Source organism: Calidris pugnax, unplaced genomic scaffold, assembly GCF_001431845.1.
Source record: "Calidris pugnax isolate Ruff unplaced genomic scaffold, ASM143184v1 scaffold211, whole genome shotgun sequence".
NCBI classification, from domain to species: domain Eukaryota; kingdom Metazoa; phylum Chordata; class Aves; order Charadriiformes; family Scolopacidae; genus Calidris; species Calidris pugnax.
Genome location: NW_015091083.1, coordinates 10,449,165 through 10,469,323, shown reverse-complemented (window position 1 = coordinate 10,469,323; position 20,159 = coordinate 10,449,165). Strand labels below are relative to the sequence as shown.

General features: G+C 38.7%; 1 protein-coding gene across 1 annotated transcript; it reads right to left on the bottom strand.

Annotated features, from left to right (window-relative positions):
• Nucleotides 1-5,064: 5,064 nt before the first annotated feature.
• ADSSL1 (adenylosuccinate synthase like 1) lies at nucleotides 5,065-19,123 on the bottom strand (the record flags this gene model as incomplete). The annotated part of the gene is made up of 12 exons (XM_014957424.1): nucleotides 5,065-5,307; nucleotides 6,499-6,648; nucleotides 7,884-7,981; nucleotides 10,419-10,543; nucleotides 11,914-12,068; nucleotides 13,267-13,393; nucleotides 14,378-14,459; nucleotides 14,801-14,908; nucleotides 16,237-16,303; nucleotides 16,639-16,689; nucleotides 17,428-17,490; nucleotides 19,015-19,123. Coding segments are annotated over 12 exons (1,188 nt in total), but the record flags the coding sequence as incomplete, so codon positions are not given.
• Nucleotides 19,124-20,159: the final 1,036 nt, after the last annotated feature.

The window sequence follows — 20,159 nt, the reverse complement described above, 5'->3', positions numbered from 1 at the left end:
TTCCTAGCAGAGCTGCTCCTCAGCCAGGTGCTTCCCAGCCTGTACTGGGACAGGGGGATCACTGCACTTCATCCTGAGCTTCGTGAGCTTCCCTTTGTCCAGTCCTCAAGTTTATCAAGGTCTCTGTCATGTGTCATCAGCCACTCCTAAATGCAGAACCCATAAAGGACAGGTTTCATTCCTGGCAGAGCACTGCGCTATTTGAAGAATCTCAATGGAAACATAACTCTCGATACAATCAGCTTGCAACTGGGAGTTACAGGCAAAGTACACCATGAAACACCTTTTTATGACAGTGACTGGTAAAACACTGTATTTACTAAGTTTGTGATTTTTCAGGCTCACCAAAGGTTGACTCCAGCACCCATCACACAGGACCATCTCCACAGAAGCCAGCGGGGCTTCCACACACCTCAGCACCAAACATCACTTCCACACATTTGAGGAATCAGGCCCCAACTAACATTAAAAATTTTGTCTGATAAAGGGGAAGATGAAAATACTGCCACCTCTGCTGGGAGGGCACATATGATTGACTAGTTTGTGGTCCTTAAGCAACACATCTCCAGTGCTTCTGCCCAGGGTATTTTTAAGGATTTCAGCAACAACATGAACTGTCTGAAGGGCTCTGCCACTTCTGCAGCGCTGGAAAGGTATCCCTGAAACCCAACGCTGCTGTCTGAGGCACTATTTACAGGCCTGGAATGTAAACTCTGCTGTGTATGTACCCAGCCTCTAAACGGCAACCCCAGTCAGAGGTACCTTATCTCAACACTGACAAAACATTCAAATACGAGGATTCTTTTTTTCCTGACAAAGACATTTCCTCCCCAAGGACATTTTGCAGACAGGGTTAAAATTTGTACTGTTTCCAGCCACTGAGAAATACAGCTACTGGCCTCAATTCTTTACATTAAAGGAAGCTATAAAGTGTATAAGCTTAAAGACTATCACCTTTCCTGGTTTTTGTGGGGTTGTTTGGTTGGGTTTGTTTTTGTTTCTTTTTTCCTTACAGACAATCTGATGGACAAATATTGAATGCACGATCTCTACTCCAGAAACATACATGTATTAATAACACAGGAAGGTGTTTCAGAACAACTGATTTCCTGTAAATATAGCATTAAAAAGGCAAAATCTTTAAATCCTTATTTAGGCTTGAGTTCTTTAATGCCTCACTCGATGGCAGACACCTACATGGATAATTCTTTTCCTTTAAATTTGAACCGGCCCCATTCAAGAGGGAAAGGTGTTCCTTACCAACACTCCTTCGTGATGTGATTCAGGAAAGAAAGCTCTTCAGTCGCCAGGACACAGGCAGAACAGCAAGAAAACCACTTTCAGCAAAGACTCTCTTACTTTTGAGTTGTTTTTTTGATATTGCCAGCGTCACATGGAGTTAGACAAAACTGCTTCAAATGCTTCGGCTACCAAAGACCATTCTACCTGAATTCGTAACTGCAAAGGAGACGAAGAAACAGAAGTTAATTAGCAAAGTGTTGCACAGCTCTCAGACATTGCCCCAAACTGGGTACAAACCCACTGTCATTTATGGGACAAGTGACTCACCTGCTGCTCCAGACTTCTTCTATGAAGGCTTCTGAAAACCCCAACAGAGCTTGTTTGAAGCCCTTGCACATTTTACGGTGATAATTATATTATCTGAGTCAATATCTACCTTTCCTGCTCAGTTCATAAATGGGAAAGCGTGACAAAGTTTACAGAATATATCAAAAAAGGCCAAACACCGAGAATCTGCAGATTAAAAGAAAATATCCATTCATTCATTGACACTGCTAGTTATTTTTTAAAATCCATGAAATACTGAACCAATTTTTTTTTATGAGGTGTATTGTGTTAAAAAGAAGACAGAGAGAAAGACCAAGCATGGTTACTTTAAATTGGTTTTAATACGTCTTTCAGGACAAAATAAACAGGTGTGAATCCAAAATTCATCTGAAAAAAAATCTGCATAAGGTGTAAGTATAGTTTGCACATTACTATGGAAATGCCTAATTTTCTCTCATTTATAAAGTGCATTATGCCAGAACTGTAAGACCATATATAGCCAAATTAAAAATTACAAAAAGCTTCAAAATCCCATACTGCATGTGTTAGGAAGCCTACACCTGACTACCGAGGCCGTACTGTAAGGGGAAGTGTGAGAAAATATGTCAAATACATTAATGTGCATGAGTGAACCAGTAATTGCTACTTTTAAAAAACTATAATCTCTACCAGGAAATTATGCCATTTTTGGTAGATGTTTACCCTTATTCTTCCACCCCGATACCTCACAGGATGATGCACCAACCAGTTTACATCATTATTATTGCATTTGGCTGGGGAGAGAAAAGAAATTAAATTCATCACAGTGATTGTTATTAAAATGAAATTCCAAACAATACAAAATAATACACATGGGAAACAGCCAAAATTAAAGCAAATTTACATAAAGATGTTCTTATTAAGCATTGTGTCACTCCACAGATGAAAAAGCTTCTCGATAAAAACCTGGACTTATATTTAACTCAATGTCAACACATATGAAATTCAATAGGAGAAGAATTTTCATTTAAAAAACCCATGCCATGAAATGAAATGCATGATATTATTTTTACAGTAAGAGTACGTCAGGGGATAATTGCCAATTACATCACGCCCATTGACAACATCACTGGGTTTTTGACGAATGCAGAGACAGGCAAAGGGGACTTAATAGAAAGATTAGAAGAAGGCTTAATAGAAAAATTACTTCATGGGAAATAAAAAGATTAGGTGAACAAGAGAAAGTAATCCTGTGAAAATTGGGCTATAGAACTTAGTTTTTTCAATATGCCAAATACTTCATTTAGAGTTGACTATTTAATCCAGTTATTTGAGTGGCTCGTTAGTGATTGAGGACTTGCCCTATAAATCAACCAAAGCTTAAATATAGCAGCCACCCCCTTAAAACAAATGCACTGATGAAGTTTGGACCAAGACAAGGAACAGGTCTGGATTGTCCAGTAGGCAAATGTCACAGGGTTAAGCCATGTGAAAGCAAAACTTAATTACCGACTCCCCAAGCATCTTTACGCTTAAATTACCTCATATAAATGAGGCACATTTCACAGAGCTTGTAATAATTAGCACTTACCAAGCACCTTGCAGAAGTGCTTCACAAACATTAAATAAGGTTAGAAATCTCATTGCTCTTTCATTAGAGCACCCATAAATGTGACGGGGAAAGCTTCCTCAGCAATGTCAGAGCAAGGACTGCACTGTTCGACCCAGGCACCTCCAAAAAAACCATGAAAGAACCAAGGATGTATCCCTATTTGCCATTATACAGATTGAGAAAGAGCAGCAGGGAGATTCAACAACTCCTCAAAGATTGACAAAGGAGTTGTAGCTGGATTAAGGATTCACAGCTTTGGGCTCTTTTGATTTTTTTAAGAGATAAAGGGCATTTGCTCACAGCATAAAGCCACAGTCTTCGATGAACTGGCACATGAAGAGACTGCACTGCAGGTGGAGGGTGTAAGAATTCTGCCTTACAAGCAGCAATACATCCCTAAACAGTTAAATTTAGTGCTTAATCTGTGCATGAACCACTACTTTTGTAATTGCTTCTTGACACAAACGGGTTTGAACATTTACTGTTCTTTACTATTGAGTAAGAAAAGACAAAGGGGATGAGTGTGGCACACGATACTCCAGAGAGGTTTGTCTTTTTCCCCTATCTCTGATGCAAAGAATATCATCATTTCCTATTTTTGGAGTTATCGCCTCAGAAAAGGGCTGTTTTCACACCCTGGCTAATGGCATTACTGGGGTTGTGATGCCATTTCCACAGCCCCTGGGAATGATTCAAATATATTGTTGTAACTCTGAGACATATTAGAAAAGGAACGTGTACTTGGAAAATTCCACAGTTAGGGACTAATTCCTTTTCTAGTTGATTCTTCTTACTCTCCAAAGCACAGCCATTATAAATTAGAAGATCCACAAGGAAATCCAAGTGTGTTCTTTGAAGATTCATGGCTTTTACACGTCCCAGCCCTGGCTGCCACATGTCATCCCCTTCTATAAATAGACATTACATTTTGCTGAGGAAGGTCAGGACGGGTGAGGGGTGTAACAGTGCAGAAGTCATCGTTAAGTCACGCATTGATTTATTCTTGGAAACCTGGGAGCTGTGGAAGCGAAGGGGCCTCACGGAGCTGCGAGTCCCACCTTCCTCAACAGGTAATTACAGCAAAACTTTGGAAATGACAATCACCACATCAGCTGGAAGAAACGTCTGGGGTTCACCAACAGACCACAGCGTGGTGTCTCAGCTCCACTCCACCTGGGTGTTCTGGACCCTGAGGACTCTCTTCCTTCCACCTTCACTCGCTCCTTCCCCGCTGCATAAAATACTGCACATCCGACTGTTCCCACAGGGGTTGTCTGTTACTGCACAAGGTATTTGAAAGAATTACTAGACAGGTCAATTTTCTCCAGTTTGGGCCTTCTAAAGATGTTATTTCAGCTACTAGAATAGATTCTGTAATAAAAATACTTTAGCTGCTCTCCATTCATTTCAATGGGCTATTAAAAAATCATTATATAAAAAAATATAGATAATTGTGTTTGCTTTGCACAGTCAAAAAAATACCTTACTTAGCTTTAGTGTGTTTTAGAAACTGAATTCTGTATAATCTCACCAATTTAAGTCCATATAATTGTGTTTGCTTTGCACAGTCAAAAAATACCTTACCTAGCTTTAGTGTGTTTTAGAAACTGAATTTTGTATAATCTCACCAATTTAAGTCCACGCTATCCATCTTATTACTGCCAACCCAGACACACAGATATTTTAACATTTAAAGTTGAAGAACAAATCCAAGCTTCACAATTCTAAAGTTACCCAGTAACTACTAGAAAAGGCTTAATACTGGTTTCAGCAAGAAGAAATAACTCTATATGGAAGTGAAATACTTTCAAATAGTAACACAGATCAAATTTAAAAAAAATATTTTTCCTTATTTTGTTACGAATACTTTTTAGATTTATTTTTTTTTTACGATGGCCACCAAGGAAATTTTACACTGAATTTACTGAGAACTTAAAGATAAATAAAATGTTACAATACAGAATATGTGTTTTGTTTTTATTCAATTCCCAGAAGAACGTGTTGGTTTTAAATAGCATCTCCATTTAAAGAGGAAGCAGTAAGGAACAGGTGAACACTACATCGTGCTTCTCATCACTGAAGTTCTTCATTTGTTTAAAACAGCTGGATCATCGACTCTCTGGATTTTCCAACTCCGACCCATTTAACTAGGGAGGAAAACACATCTATTAGAACAAAGTGAGAGTAAATATTATAATCAATGAATTATTGAATATATCACCTCCATCTGTGCCCACGACCACACACAGGAACCCTGAGTTCCAGGCTCTGCTATCAGATGCTTCCTGATCCATGAACAAGACCAGAACTCCTAAGGTTGAAACTACCTCACACTCCCCATATGGGACCTTTGAGGTGCTTCATGGAAAACAAAAATTACACATGCCATTGTGCTTGCCAGTGTCTTTGCTACTGTGGAAATTCATAGAATCATAGAATGGTTTGGGTTGGAAGGGACCTTAAAGATCAGCAACATCCAACCTCTCTGTCCTGGGCAGGGACACCTCCCACCAGACCAGGTTGCTCAAAGCCCCATCCAGCCTGGTCTTGAACCCCTCCAGGGATGGGGCAGCCACAGCTTCTCTGGGCAACCTGTTCCAGTGTCTCCCCACCCTCACAGGAAAGAATTTTTCCCTAATATCTGATCTAAATCTCCCCTCTTTCAGTTTAAAACTGTTACCCCTTGTCCTGTTGCTCCACTCCCTCGTAAAGAGTCCCTCCCCATCTCTCCTGCAGGACCCTTTCAGGTACTAGAAGGCACTCTAAGGTCTCCCCGGAGCCTTCTTTTCTCCAGGCTGAACAAACCCCACCAGAGAGGAGCAGAAGGGTAGAATCACCTCCCTCGCCCTGCTGGCCACGCTGCTTTTGACACAGCCCTCTTTTGAAATTCCCTTCCAAACTCCACCACTCAGTTCTTGGCATCTGTAGAACTTCAGCAATTAGATTTGAAGAAAACTGGATGGTGCAGGACATAAAGTGAAAGGAAGAGATCAGTAAAGGGAGGACACCAGACTTACCATGCACTGAAGCATGGTGCAGAGATCCAGGGATCCCAAAAGTCTTCAAATGAGAGAAGGTGGCAGTTTAACAAGAACAATAAAGGTTTCTCTTTCCTCTGGTGAAATCCTTGTCAGCAGCAGCTTGGAGCTCTCTCCAACGCTGCAGACCTGCTCACAGAACATCACCCTCTGCTGCCATTTACCATCACTAGCCCAACCATGGGTGCCTCCATTGCCTCCTGCCCAAATCAAGCCACTCCCTAACGAATTGAGTGCTTCTATATAGGTGTTCCCTATCTGCTGTGGCATCTTCAGATGTATGGTTACAGGAAGATTTACCTGGCACTCCAACATGGTTCTCTACACAACGGATGTAATTCTGGGCCTTGGGTGGGAGGTCCTCCCATTTCCGTGCACCGGTTGTGTCAGTCTTCCACCCAGGCATCGTTTCGTACTCTACTTCCACCTTCTGCAGTATCTCCTGATTAGCTGTGGGAGAACAATTTTTAATCACAGTTGATTTTAGCTGCTCCACCTTATAAGAGCACACCTATGGTTCTTGATCAACAAAGTCTTTTGACAACAGTTAAAATCTGATACGTGTAAAAACAGTATTTCTACTGGTTGGTTGGTTCATTCATTCATTCATTCTTAATTTAGATTAAGTTGTTACTTTGGAAGATAACCCTGATTCGAGAGGATCCAGGAACACAGTTTCCTCCTCTAGAAACTGTACATTGTCAGAAGACTACAGTAGTATTTTTGAGGAAACAAATTATTTGAAGTTTATAGTAGTTCCACTTTTTGGTTCAGATTTGCACATAAAAAAAAAAAAAAAAGAAGTCTTCCTGTAGAGAAAACACTAGTTCCTCAACCATTTTTGTCTTTAAGGAACAGGGTTAAATCAGGCTTGACAAAAACTTCGATGTCTGCAACCTTTTCTCCACTGGAATTCCCTCTGTGCCCACACTACCATCAATGGTGGGAAATCTGGTTGCTGCCAGCCCTCCCCATGCCTCCAGAATCCCCCATCTCAATGGAACAAACCCCTCATCTTGGCCTGACCATCACAGGTATCTTGAAAACATAATTAACGTCAGCAAAACACATATTATTACATCTTAAAAGTTTGAAGATCAATCCTACTGAGAGGCAACATGCATTCTTATTAACCATGACGTTGTTGCTGTTAATTACAGTTATATGATGGCAGCCCATAAGCAGCTTTATTCTGCCTGTATCGGTGTCACTACTGCACAGCTTAAGGACTGCTTTTATTTTTACTTTACTTCATTAAAGGCTGTTGCCAATGATACTGTTATTGACTTGAGTCTTGCTGACTTTCAGATCACCTTAAAAAAAATTAAATAATCTAATGGGACAAGACACAGAGGTTCTAACACAAGATTTCTCATTTGCTTCTTGTCACCATACCTACAGATGGAAGGCAAATGAAAAATGCTAACATACCAACACAGCAGCCTTTATACTCACTCTATAGTTTGGCACATAACTACATGTCACCATACCTACAGATGGAAGGCAAATGGAAAGTGCTAACATACCAACACAGCAGCCTTTTACTCATACTATAGTTTGGCATATTTCTAGGGAAGTTCTAGCAAAAAAGAAATCAAACCTGATGTTAAAAAGCAGCTCTTCCCAACAGGTACAACTTAACAGGCCGGAAAAAGAAAAACAAACATAACTATTTAACAACATACCTGGAAAATACGGAATTCTTTTTCCACCCAATTTGTATGCAATGCCAATTTTAATCTCATCAAGGACATCAAGAATATCCAGTTTTGTTAACGCCAAACTGTACAGAAAAACATTGGTTAGAGTTACACACATGATGAATCTTCTCTTTAATGCTTTCCACCTTCTTTTTAATTTTCTTTCTAGTTTTATATTCACCAATCCAGCTCAGGCAACCCAGCAGGCAGAAATACACAAATATATTGAACTCTGAACACCGGTAATTTAATTCATGCCTCTGGGATGAGCACATGACTGAGTTACTCAAACACACTTCCAAACGCTTGACTGCTCCTACAGGTGCAGAGTGTCCGGTTCAGCCTGTGGAAATGCAAAGTGGCTCTTCCTGGACTTGGTTCAGGTGTGTATGACAGCACGGCACTTTCCATCACTTCTAGTGGTCATTGCTGCTGGCTCACAACAACTGGACTTGGTTCAGGTGTGTATGACAGCACAGCACTTTCCATCACTTCTAGTGGTCATTACTGCTGGCTCACAACAACTCTCAGACAGGCTTATTTACTAAATCGTAATTTTAAAACGGACTGGAATAATCTGGCTACTAAAAATCACATATACAGTTCAGTAGGAAGATCCCAGCCTGCCTTTCAGAGCGTGGGCTGTGCTACCTTTTTTATCCTGTGAAAGAACACAATGGAACACAAAATGGAACTTCATGAATCACAGAATTATATGGGGTTGGAAGGGACCTCTGGAGATCATCTAGTACAACCCCCCTCCCAAAGCAGGTCCACCCAGAGCAGGTTGCACAGGAACGTGTCCAGGTGGGGTTTGAATGTCTCCAGAGATGGAGACTCCACCACCTCCCTGGGCAGCCTCTTCCAGGGCTCTGCCACCCTCAAAGAAAAGAAGGTCCTCTTCATGTTTAGATGGAACTTCTTACGTTCAAGTTTGTGCCCATTTCCTCTTGTCCTATCCCTGGGCATCACTGAAAAAAGACTGGCCCCATCCTCCTGACACCCACCCTGTAAGCATTTGTAGACATTGACCAGATCCCCCCTCAGCCTTCTCTTCTCTAGACTAAAAAGACCCAAGTCCCTCAGCCTTTCCTTATCAGAGAGACGTTCTAGTCCCCTCATCATCTTTGTAGCCCTAAGACGACACCATAACATTCACTGATCAGAATATAACTGTATTTTAAAATTAGTCAAATTCTCCAGAAACAATATGCCAGGTATCGCTTGGTAAAAATCTAAGTACTTAAGGATTTAGACAGGTCTGTGGATTATAGCCTGTACTGTACATGCTCAGTAAGCAAACAATGAATGCAATGATTAAATGAAAAGACCTTTTGGGGAAAGAATCAGCACAGAGCCACTTCTTCAACTTTTTGGAAGTTTTTGTCTCCCCATGTTTTCTCACTGTCAGTTACCAGAGATTACATAGGTTTGATGTAAAGTGCAGTAATTGTATAAAACTGAAATGGAAGGAAACATAATACCTTCCTAATACTATTTCCACATAAACTTGACCTGTGTAAGTTAAAGCAAAATATAAACCCAAGTAAAAAAAAAAATATTTTAAAACTCCTGATAAATTAATGAACAAAGATCATTGTTCCTTTGTAACATTAGCATAAACAAAATTAAGTCTCAGTTTATAAGACATAAAAATTCCCACGGTCATGTGTTTGCATATATGAACAGATTTGCCTGAATGCATGAACAAAACTGTAATGAAACTTTTGCAACTTTTCCTGAAAATGTAGATTGGTAACTTGTTATAAATTAATGGCTTGTGATAGTTACTAGCATTTTAGCACAAGACATATGCCAGCTTGATGGCATTATGCTCTCGAACAGTTCCTTTAAATGGCCACTTTTCCTTAAAAATGTCAATTTAAGATATATTTTAAATTATAAAATAATTTATCAAACAAGTAAGTCGCTCAGTCCCAATGAAAATAAAACTCAACCCATTAAAAGCAGCATTTATAATTCAATACTAGACTACAACTTTGTAAATAATGGAACCTGTCAGGACCGGAACGAGAGCTGTGCCAGCTGCTGTACACTTTGGGTCATCACACTTGTTTCACTGAAAAAGGTAGTGGTTCTGAATGATGCAGATTTGGTTCTACAACTATGATCCACCAGAGCCAACCACAGCTCAAACTCAGCTGGTTTGAGATTACAACATAAGACAGTATGAAAGCACTGGATCAGGAACACTAGAGCAAACTGGTAGAAAACCAATATATCAATCCAATCTACACTGGCATCTGATGTAAGCAAAGTGAAAACATATAGGAAAAAAATCACTGGTATGATGTTGTAAAATCACTTGATTTGGAAAAAAAAAAGTCAAAGAAATTAAATTATATTAGCATTAAGACAATTCTCAGCTGCCCACTGTGAATTATTTTACTGCTTAAAATGTAACACTTTACTGGACTTATATTAATGTTACCTACATATTTATTCTGCGAAGCACAAAATTATCACTTCCCAATGTAGCGCAAAATCTGTGATGCTTACGCAGTGAATCCGTTGATCATATGAGCATATTTCAAAATGACAAGATCTAACCAGCCACAGCGTCTCTTTCTGCCTGTAGTTACTCCCCACTCGTGGCCACGGGACTGTAAAAGATCTCCAATTTCCTAAAAGACGACAGAAAGAATGCTGATGGCATTTCACTGACAAATAGCAGGAAAACCAAATCTAAACAAATATAGAAAAATAGCAGGAAAAATATAGTTCTTCAATTCCAACCCTTTTCTGTAGGAAGAAAAGAATAAGTCTTTATCAGGAGTGGACTTTGGTGGACAGTATAGCCCCTCACACACAGGATTTCTGCATTTCAATCACTAGCATTTCCAGAATACTTCTTTAATATGACTATTTTATGTCACAATGAGACACCTTTCTTCCTTCTTTATCTGATAGGAAGATTTCCTTGAAATTCAGCTCTGTTTTTAATGTTGTTTGTGTTTTCTTTCTTTGTCTGATCTCCTGGCATCTATTGTTTTGAGGGATGAGACTGTAACTGCTTGGGACACCACCAACGTGCATTCAATGTTTAGGTCAACAGACTCCTTGACTTGACCATGCCAAGGAGATCATGGTCAAGGTTCTACCACCATATTGAGACTGCCAACTGTTCCCTTCAGTCTGCCAGTGTTTCTAATGTGTTAAAAATGAAGAAGAAAGAAACTTTACGCTCATGATTCACAAAACTAAAGGAAATACCCAATTCATTTGAGCCATTAGAGAAAGGATTTTAGCGACTAAACCCTTAGATTAGATTCAGATGACTGACCTGGAGATTGCTGCGTGTATAGCTCAATCAATACCCCGAGCTTTCTAGTTTCTCAATAATGAAAATACAATAGGCAGTTTAGAAGAATCAAAATCTCTCCCTTTCTTTTTATTGCTCAGTTGGTGCATGACTGGCTGACTCACACACCCCATTTATTCTATAAATTGCACAGAACACAGGCTGTTAAGCACAGAAGTTGTACCTTATAATTTAAACTTTCCTGCAGCGCACTGACAGTTCCAGTCTCCAACAAACTCTTGCCACTCAAACGCATCTAACAATATTACCTAAAGTGATGAATGACTCACACACCCCATTTATTCTATAAATTGCACAGAACACAGGCTGTTAAGCACAGAAGTTGTACCTTATAATTTAAACTTTCCTGCAGCGCACTGACAGTTCCAGTCTCCAACAAACTCTTGCCACTCAAACGCATCTAACAATATTACCTAAAATGATGAAGTCATCTGTTTTCACATCATTCATTACAACAGAAGTGTGGTCACCGTGATGTAAGATCATTGCTCGTGTTTCACTTTTATGAATGAAAATACTTTAAGTTTATAAGGTAATTCTCCTCTCTCTGTGAGCGTGATGGCTTGGCATTATTATTACGGTGTTTATTTATCCCTGGTATATCCTTACCCCATTCCATTGACCTGGTTTTTTGGCAACCATACGTACTGCATTTTGTAACATTAAACCTACATTGATCTGCTCGGTAGGGAAGGCTCCGATCCCCACCCGAGTGGTGTAGGCCTTCACCACACCGTACACATCGCCGACGTGCTGGGGAGGAATTCCGAGCCCGGTGCAGACGCCGCCCACGGTGCAGTTGGATGAAGTCACGAAAGGATACGTGCCTGTCAGAAACACACACAACACCACAACCCTCACCAACAACAAACAGAGATTCATTTTCCTCTACAAGTTGAAAGAAAATTTTTCACCTGTACGTTTGGCTGTAAAGCTAAACTGAAACAGCAGCCGAAGAGCAGGGCAAATTCTTCTTACTACATGTTCCTGTTTTGCTTTGAAGAGAACAAATTAAGCTGCTCTTCCCCAAATTGCTTCCTTCTGTAGTGAGTAAGATCCACAGAAATCCCCCCAAAATAAAGGATTTTTCCCACTCAAACAGCTGACTTATCTTGGCAATTTCCATAAGTGTATTATTAGCGAGCACGACGAATAAGAAAGTAATACTACTTTATTATCCTTAAGTATACTTAAGGAGGTACCCAGGATCCATGATCATTTCCAACCCGTAAGCTTTTCTGCATTCATCCTTTGCAGTTCCACTGAGGATTGCCCACAAGGGAGAAATTTAAAAGCATCTCAATACCACTGCCATTAGGCACGGGATCTATTACAGGATGCTGCTGCTGCTGCTGAGTAAAGCTTTTTTCACTGTCATGTGTCTCACAAAACATTTCCGCAACGTCCACAGAGAGCCTGGTGAAAGGTTCAGTCTGACATTCCCTGTGCTCTGCACAACCAGCTCTGAGACTCTGCAGCAAATTTTTTTAAGCCTTCAGAGCTCATTCATGATCTCTACACCGTGACTCTGGATTGGAGCATCTCTCCAACTCTTTGTTTCATCTTCACGGAGTACTGAGTAGTTTAATTAGACTTTTGGTACGAAAGCAGAGCAGAGATCAAGTGAAGAAGCCAGACTTACAGGTTATCTGCACCAGTTTAATCTTTCCTCCCCTGCAGAGGAATTATTTCAGCAGTGCTGCAGTGGGTTTCTGGAACGAATGGCAACGCACACACGCATTTTGAAGTAATAAAGATAAGAATATCTGGAGTGAAATTTCAACTCCACTGGAATAAACTTCAGTAAAAATCAATATTTAAATCCTAAGCACAATCCTGTTAATGATACAGTCTCTGGCTTACTGTGCTTTACTTTTGGGATATCTGTTCCTATGAAAGGAAAGACTATTTTGCTTCTCTAGTTTCCTGTTGTTTATAAAGCTGATATAAACACAAATCAAAATAAAGTTAATCAAAATAAAACTAACCTCTTTGGAGTTCAATTGAGTTTAGAATTTAACTTACCAAAGTCGATATCAAGCAAAGCTGCATTGGCTCCTTCAACTAAAATCTTCTTTGGGGAGCCATGAAGAGCTTCATACATAAAATACACACCATCTCGAACCATGGGTCTTATTTTTTCAGCGTATCCCTGCAAATTTGAGTAGAACTGTCAGTTCTCCAGAGAATGGCTGGAAGTAGGGAATACTCTGTTCACTTTTGAAACACGATACACAGAGATAACACCTAATACACCAGCTTCAATAACTGTTTTACCTGAAAAATCCAACCATTAGCTTATCCTCTATTGAAAACAAGTCAATGTATTGAAACACTCATGTAAGAAAACATGACTTGTTATGGCATTAGAATACCATGATTTCTGTACCACTTCTATTCACAGAGATGTCTTATACCAACCTCCTTTTGTTGACTTAGTCTCTATATAGTGTGTCTATAGTCTAGACACACTGACAGTGGGACTTGGAAATAGTGCAAGCTCCAAAAGAAAAACAAAAACCCCTACAACAAATATTAAAAAATATCTTTAAAGGAAGGGCATCAGCTCTGAACAAATACCAGACAAAACCTGGGAAAGATAAGGGATTTTTTTAGCATCCTCTTTTCTTACATATTCACCAAAGAAGATGTTTTACCAGTGGCTCTTCTGAATTTATTTATAAAAAGACATTTTTCTTACAATACCAGGATCTTGAAACACAGCTTCCACAAACAATTCTTCAGTAAGCATGGAAGCCTCTCAGATAGCCTAGCCCAGTCATGGCTAGAGGCTGCTAACTGCATGTGTCACCCTGTGTTCTCTTGGCTACTTTAATACTTTTATTTAGTAAAATATTTTTATGTAAAATAACTGTTTAAAAAAAAAGTAAAGTATTATAGGAGACTTAGACCATCCACAAAATTTATATTAGTGCCCACAATAAAAGAATATTCTATTACAAAGCATAGTTACTGCTTATTAAGCAGTTTTATAATAATGAAGATATGCATTTTTAATTTTAAATAAAGAATTAGTAGTTCTGGTATGATTTTTTAAAAAATTAAAATAAATATTACTGTTTTCTTCTATCCTTTCCTTGAAATTGAACAAATATTTTAAGTGTTAAATCCTTACCTTTAGCTTTTTCAATTGTCCTTCTATATCTATTTCCAATGTGGGAAACATTGACTTGTATTGCTGTGCCAGATTTTTAAATCTGTAAAATATTGAAATCATAGCTATGAAGAACACTGAGTTCACAGAACCTTTGGCAAGAAGAACTCAGCTTCAATTATACACAGTATATACAGAGAGCTATAGAGAGAAAATATCTCAACTAGTGCATTTCCCAATGCACAAGATTTCATTTTAAATTATAAGAAACTCTGAAGTACAGGAAATATATACACACATTCTTTCCAGTTTTTCTTTCACCTTCTAGACAATTTATATACAAAATTCAGACACATATTTAAAAACATCTCCTTAAAAGCAAATCTGTCAGTGAAAAGGTATCCGTCTTTTTAAAATAATATTTAGAAATGAAAATACTTGTACCTTGAAGAAAATTCATCAAAGTCAGAAAGGAGGTCACAAATTCGAAGGCCTGTTCGTGCAGCTTTGGAAGAATATGTTGGTCCAATCCCCTTCTTTGTTGTGCCAATACTAATTAAAAAGAAACACCCCCCAACATGTATAGGTATAATATACTTTAGCATAAATTTAGCACGATATGCAAAAATACACCTTATGCTAAGTAATTTTGTTACAGCTCTTCAATATACCATATACAGGGCAGGAGTTCTGAGACATTAGAAAAATGACTAAAGTTCTATAGTAATAACAAATACATAGCAACTTCCATGCTTCGTTGGATTTGCATAAATATTGCTAATATTCATGGTATGCACCAAAGCATTAAGCTTTTGGTCTGGCTGAGACAAGATTAGTTGAAACTACACTATCCTGTGGTACTACTACATCCCTTCGCACAACCAATAGGAAACAAATGTTATTTTCACAGTTGCAGCAGTGCCTCTAATAGTAAATAAAACACAGTTCTGTGAGCAATCTAACTGGTTTCCTATGGCTTTGCCATTATTCATATCATTTCCATCCCTATAAACTCTTCCTGCCTCCTATAGAATAATAGTTTGGGTTGGAAGGGACCTTTAACGGCCATCTAGCCCAACCGCCCTGCAACGAGCAGGGACATCCTCAACTAGATCAGGTTCCTCAGAGCCCTGTCCAACCTGACCTTGAATGCCCAGGGATGGGGCATCTACCAACCCCCTGGGCGTGGGAAACCTGTTCCAGTGTTTCACTACCCTCATTCTAAAAATTTATTTCTTCCTTTATCTTGATGAGGATAAAAATGAAATTGTTTCCCTACCCGCATGCCTATTCTCAAGTGCATTTTAGAAATACAAGTAGAGATCTCAAAACTACTGTATGTTAAGTTTGGCTGAAATTTTCCAGTGGGATCAAAAACTAACAGGTGACTAACAGAGAGCAAAACACAGTGTGTTCACATAAACCTTTGTTCTTTCAGAAACCACAATAACAATGTTTGAATATTGTGCTAAAGTGTAAGATTAAAATTAAAATAGATACTAATATCTCCATGAAGTATAAGTGAATAAACATTACAAGAATGGAACTTCAGACCTGATTCAAAAGAGCATCACTAGTTTGATATCAAAATTGGATTGGAAACACCATTTTAATGGAAATTAGTTTTAAAGATTTGGTAGGAATTTCAAAATGTCTCTACGTGTTGCAGAGAACTGGAAAATGGAAATATGTAAGAACTCATACCCTGCCTTTTCAGTAATACCTCAGTTTCTTCACTAATATAAGTAGGAGCAGAACAGAGTCACAGAATTCGTAACATCAGGAAGGCTCTTTAGAGACACATTGCATTTCTGCTTTCCAAAATTACATCAATTTTTCAAATTTGCATCATTATTAATGATGGTGTTAAAAATACATACTTTTTTCCTTCTTGTGCTTGACGTTGCACTTCCTGGAGCCCATCTACTGCCTGGTGAAAGTCAAACACTGCAATGGAAAGTCAAATGGATATGGTGGGAAACCAAAAGAAGAAAAACATTCTTTAAATCCCAGACATCTATAATTTTAAAACCAAGTGCCCTTGTTATCATTGACAGTGCACAGACGTCCTCATGTGAGAACAGAGCTAGGACTGCTTAAACTTTGTGAAAACATGTAAAACATGGCACTTTAGTGGATACATATTCCATTATTATGTTTCAGATACAAAACATGCAAAGAAGCCGTATTAGATCACATATATGACTGCTCTGTGAAGTAATAATGTAGTTTAGCACCATAAACTCATTTATGAGTCTTTTCCCCCTTCAATCATCACTTACCTATATGTGCTCTATCTGATATAATCAGTCTTTTCTCCCAATCTTTTAAGCCTGGCAGAAAATATAAAGAAAAGTATGATTTCCGCTGTGCTGACTGGTCAAACTTTGAGACTTACTTTTAGTAAATTTTTAATTACAACGTAAATGAATATCAAATATCAGCAGTGATTTTGTTAACAAACTTCTATCATTTTTTATTTTCTCTGCTTTCTCATTTTGGTATGGGACAAAGATACTCACTTCTAAATACCAGAATGCTGTGGATTACTTGCAATTCTTATTTTAAGGAAAGAGTCCAGTTTAACTTGCTATACAATAAATCACTTAAACTCCATTTGTGCCTCAGAAAATAGAGAATTTATGCATATAGAAACAGAAAAGAATTTAAGATGCAAGAGACCTTATAAGGTCACCTGGTCCAAAGCTTTGCTCAAAGCAGAAGCAATTAAGTTTACACTTGGGTACAGAAATGGGGAAACAGAAATTCTGGGTTAAATCATCACAGCTTGAGGTCAAAGGGAGCTTTGCCACACACTTTAGGATTTTATTTTCTACCTAAGGTAGTATCAAATGCCATAAAACTCCCTGAAAACCCATGAAAAAGACTGCTTTTGAAAATCTGTCTGAAGATTACAATAATATTCAACATTTTAAATACTGCTTTCCTCATTCAAAATCCAGAATGTTATTACACTGAATATTTATGGTCAGAAACAAAGTGTAAAAAAAAAAAAAAAAAAAGGTCAACCTGGCTGCCAATATAAAGGTTAAAAATTACTCGATACAAACCTTTCTTTTCATTCTTTTCAGCTTCTTCAAACAGGCCTGGTAAATGTATAACCACTCCATTACCTTTGGGAACATAAATGATTTATTTTAAAGCAAGAAATAAACCACTCCTTCTTAGGATGTAAAGGCATGTAAACACTTGCAGTCTGAAATTTTATTTATAAAGTAAGACTGAAGTTTCTCACAAAGCAATCAGGAGAACTTTTTGGATAAATCCTCCTTTTGGGTAAGCAGCTACAAGCCTGATACAATCAGAAACAACAGAGCTTACTTGTTTCAGCTGTGAATGCAGGACCTGCCCTGAAGCCAGCTGAGCTAAGCGGATTCTTCTCTTTCTCTGTGGTAGGACTTTGCACCACCACGACTTCAGCCTCTATTGTTCCCTGGTACAAGCTCAAAGAAGTCTGTGCCCTTACAGCACTGACACACAGCTTGTGTGACAGTATTTAAATTTTATTCAATATTCACATATTTGTTTTAAACTTGGCTCAACCAATGCTTGATACATTAGCAATGCCTTCTCCCTGCTTCTGAGCTACCATATAGAAGGCACAAGGAACACAGAGCATTATGGATGAGAGGTGGAGTATTAAGAATGGAGCAAGGCAGAAGGAACACAGAGCATTACGGATGAGAGGTGGAGTATTAGTGATGGAGTGGGCTGGAAACAGCTGCACCTTCCTTCTTGGGAAGAGCAGAAATATCTGCAAAAGCCTGTCTCAGCCTAAATTTAGGATAACTTAAGCTATAGTCTTTACTAACTGACAGGAGGAAAGAGGAAAACAAGGTAGTACGCTGTATTTAGCAGAGGGAAAAAATAAAATATGTATTTTATACATTTCAATCACCTGTTTGGAAATTATCAAATGGAACAAAACTGCAACTACAGTTCCATGACTCACTAAAATTTACACTCATTTCTTACACAGTCTATAGATGTTTCTTCTGTCAGAAAGAACCATGATTTTGGACAAGTTATAAGACTTAAATTTGTCTATCACTTAAATATGAGTTTAACGTCCAGTAAGCAGTGCAATCTTTTTTGCAATGCCATTTGCATCAAACAGCTTTACAGTGAAATACAAACATCACCTTCAACAGCTATTAACATGAACAAAAATTAGACTGGATAATGACCTTCCAGAGCCCCATAGCCTGGAAATTATTTCTGGAAAGTCAGTAAAGAGACGTCAGAGATAAACAATATTATTTATTTAGCCTAAGTGCTGGGTTTTGTGTCCTCAAAGTACAATATTTGTATTTCTGAAAGTATAAAAGGAGTGTTCAAGTGGTGGGTGGGATCCAAACTTGTACCATAAATAGAAGAAAGAACAACACAATGGAAAGAGGTGGTTCTTACTTTCAGTTTGCTAGTAGCAGACACTAAAGTGACAATGAACATAGAAGTGACAATGAACATAAAATAACTCTTCATGTTAAAGCAACAGTGAAATAAAAGTCAAACAGCTGAAGCAAATCTGACTGGCAGTCACCTGTATGTTTTCCTTTGTTTGCTACTACAAAATATGGTTGCAGCTACCCACCATGTAATGTTATTTTATTTCATAAATTCAATAATTCTCTTACCAATAAAAGAAATTGCCTTTGCATTAATGATGCCACTAGGAAACAGGTGAAAATCATATTCTTTCCCATCAACAACCACAGTATGGCCTGCGTTATTCCCACCCTGCAACAGAAAGAAACATCAGAAGATTAATGGTCTTTTACTACCCCTCTAAACTCTCAGCAGATCATTTGATAACATCATCTTTTTTTTTTTTTATTTATACATTCGTGTCTTAGGTCACTGCTTCCTCCAGCTTAGAGGTTCTTGAGATGTTGTAGTATTGTAAAAAAAGGGTTCAGACAGGAAGATTAGGGGGCTGAAGATGTGTAGAGTTAGAAAGCAGAATGACACCATGGAGTCAAGGCAGGACGGGGCAGAGCAAGAGCAACTGCTGGAGCGGTGGAAGAAGCCAGAAGAGAACTGAAGCTTTCTGGGGACAAAACTGGATGGAGCTACAACCCATGGAGTCCCGTCTCTAATGTGCCTACACAAGCCCATCCTTTTTGGGCATCTTCTGTGCACGGTAATTTCTTTGGGTCTAAGCCTACAATGCCCAATAGGTCCTTTCGAAGCTCTTCCTTCCCACCCACCCACCCACCCACAGCTGCTGCTTCTCCAGGTGTTCAAGATAGAAGGACTGTATAATGCTGGGAGCATAAATAGTCCTTGCAGCTTTGTAGAATCTCCCTGCCAAGGGATGATCTTCCCAGTTAGCACCACTACCACTTCATGGAGTTTGCTACAGCTCAGACCTTACATGACCATTTACAAGACCTGAGACTGGGAACTGGTATTGTCCTCAAAAAACTTGAGTTTTTGCAAATAGCTTTAAAAGAAAATGATGGAACAACACAAAAACTTCAAGAGGTGAGTAAATGAAGGTTGTAAGTTGATTTAAATGGAAACAGTAAAGAGTTTTAAAAAGTAAAGGTTTTCTTGACAGGCTTAATGTTCATCGCTGTTCTGTCATGACATAACTTTTTCTCCTACTGATAGGGCTGGGAAATCTGACCACTTGTCTGCTGTGGTGCTACAGAGTCCTCTGTTTCCCAAAATGATTACAAATCTTCATGTATTTGACATGAAGCCTGAATGACGCAGAAGTGTCTAGAATGAGAGCATCTACTGGATGGAGAACCACAAGTCACTGGTAATCTGCCAA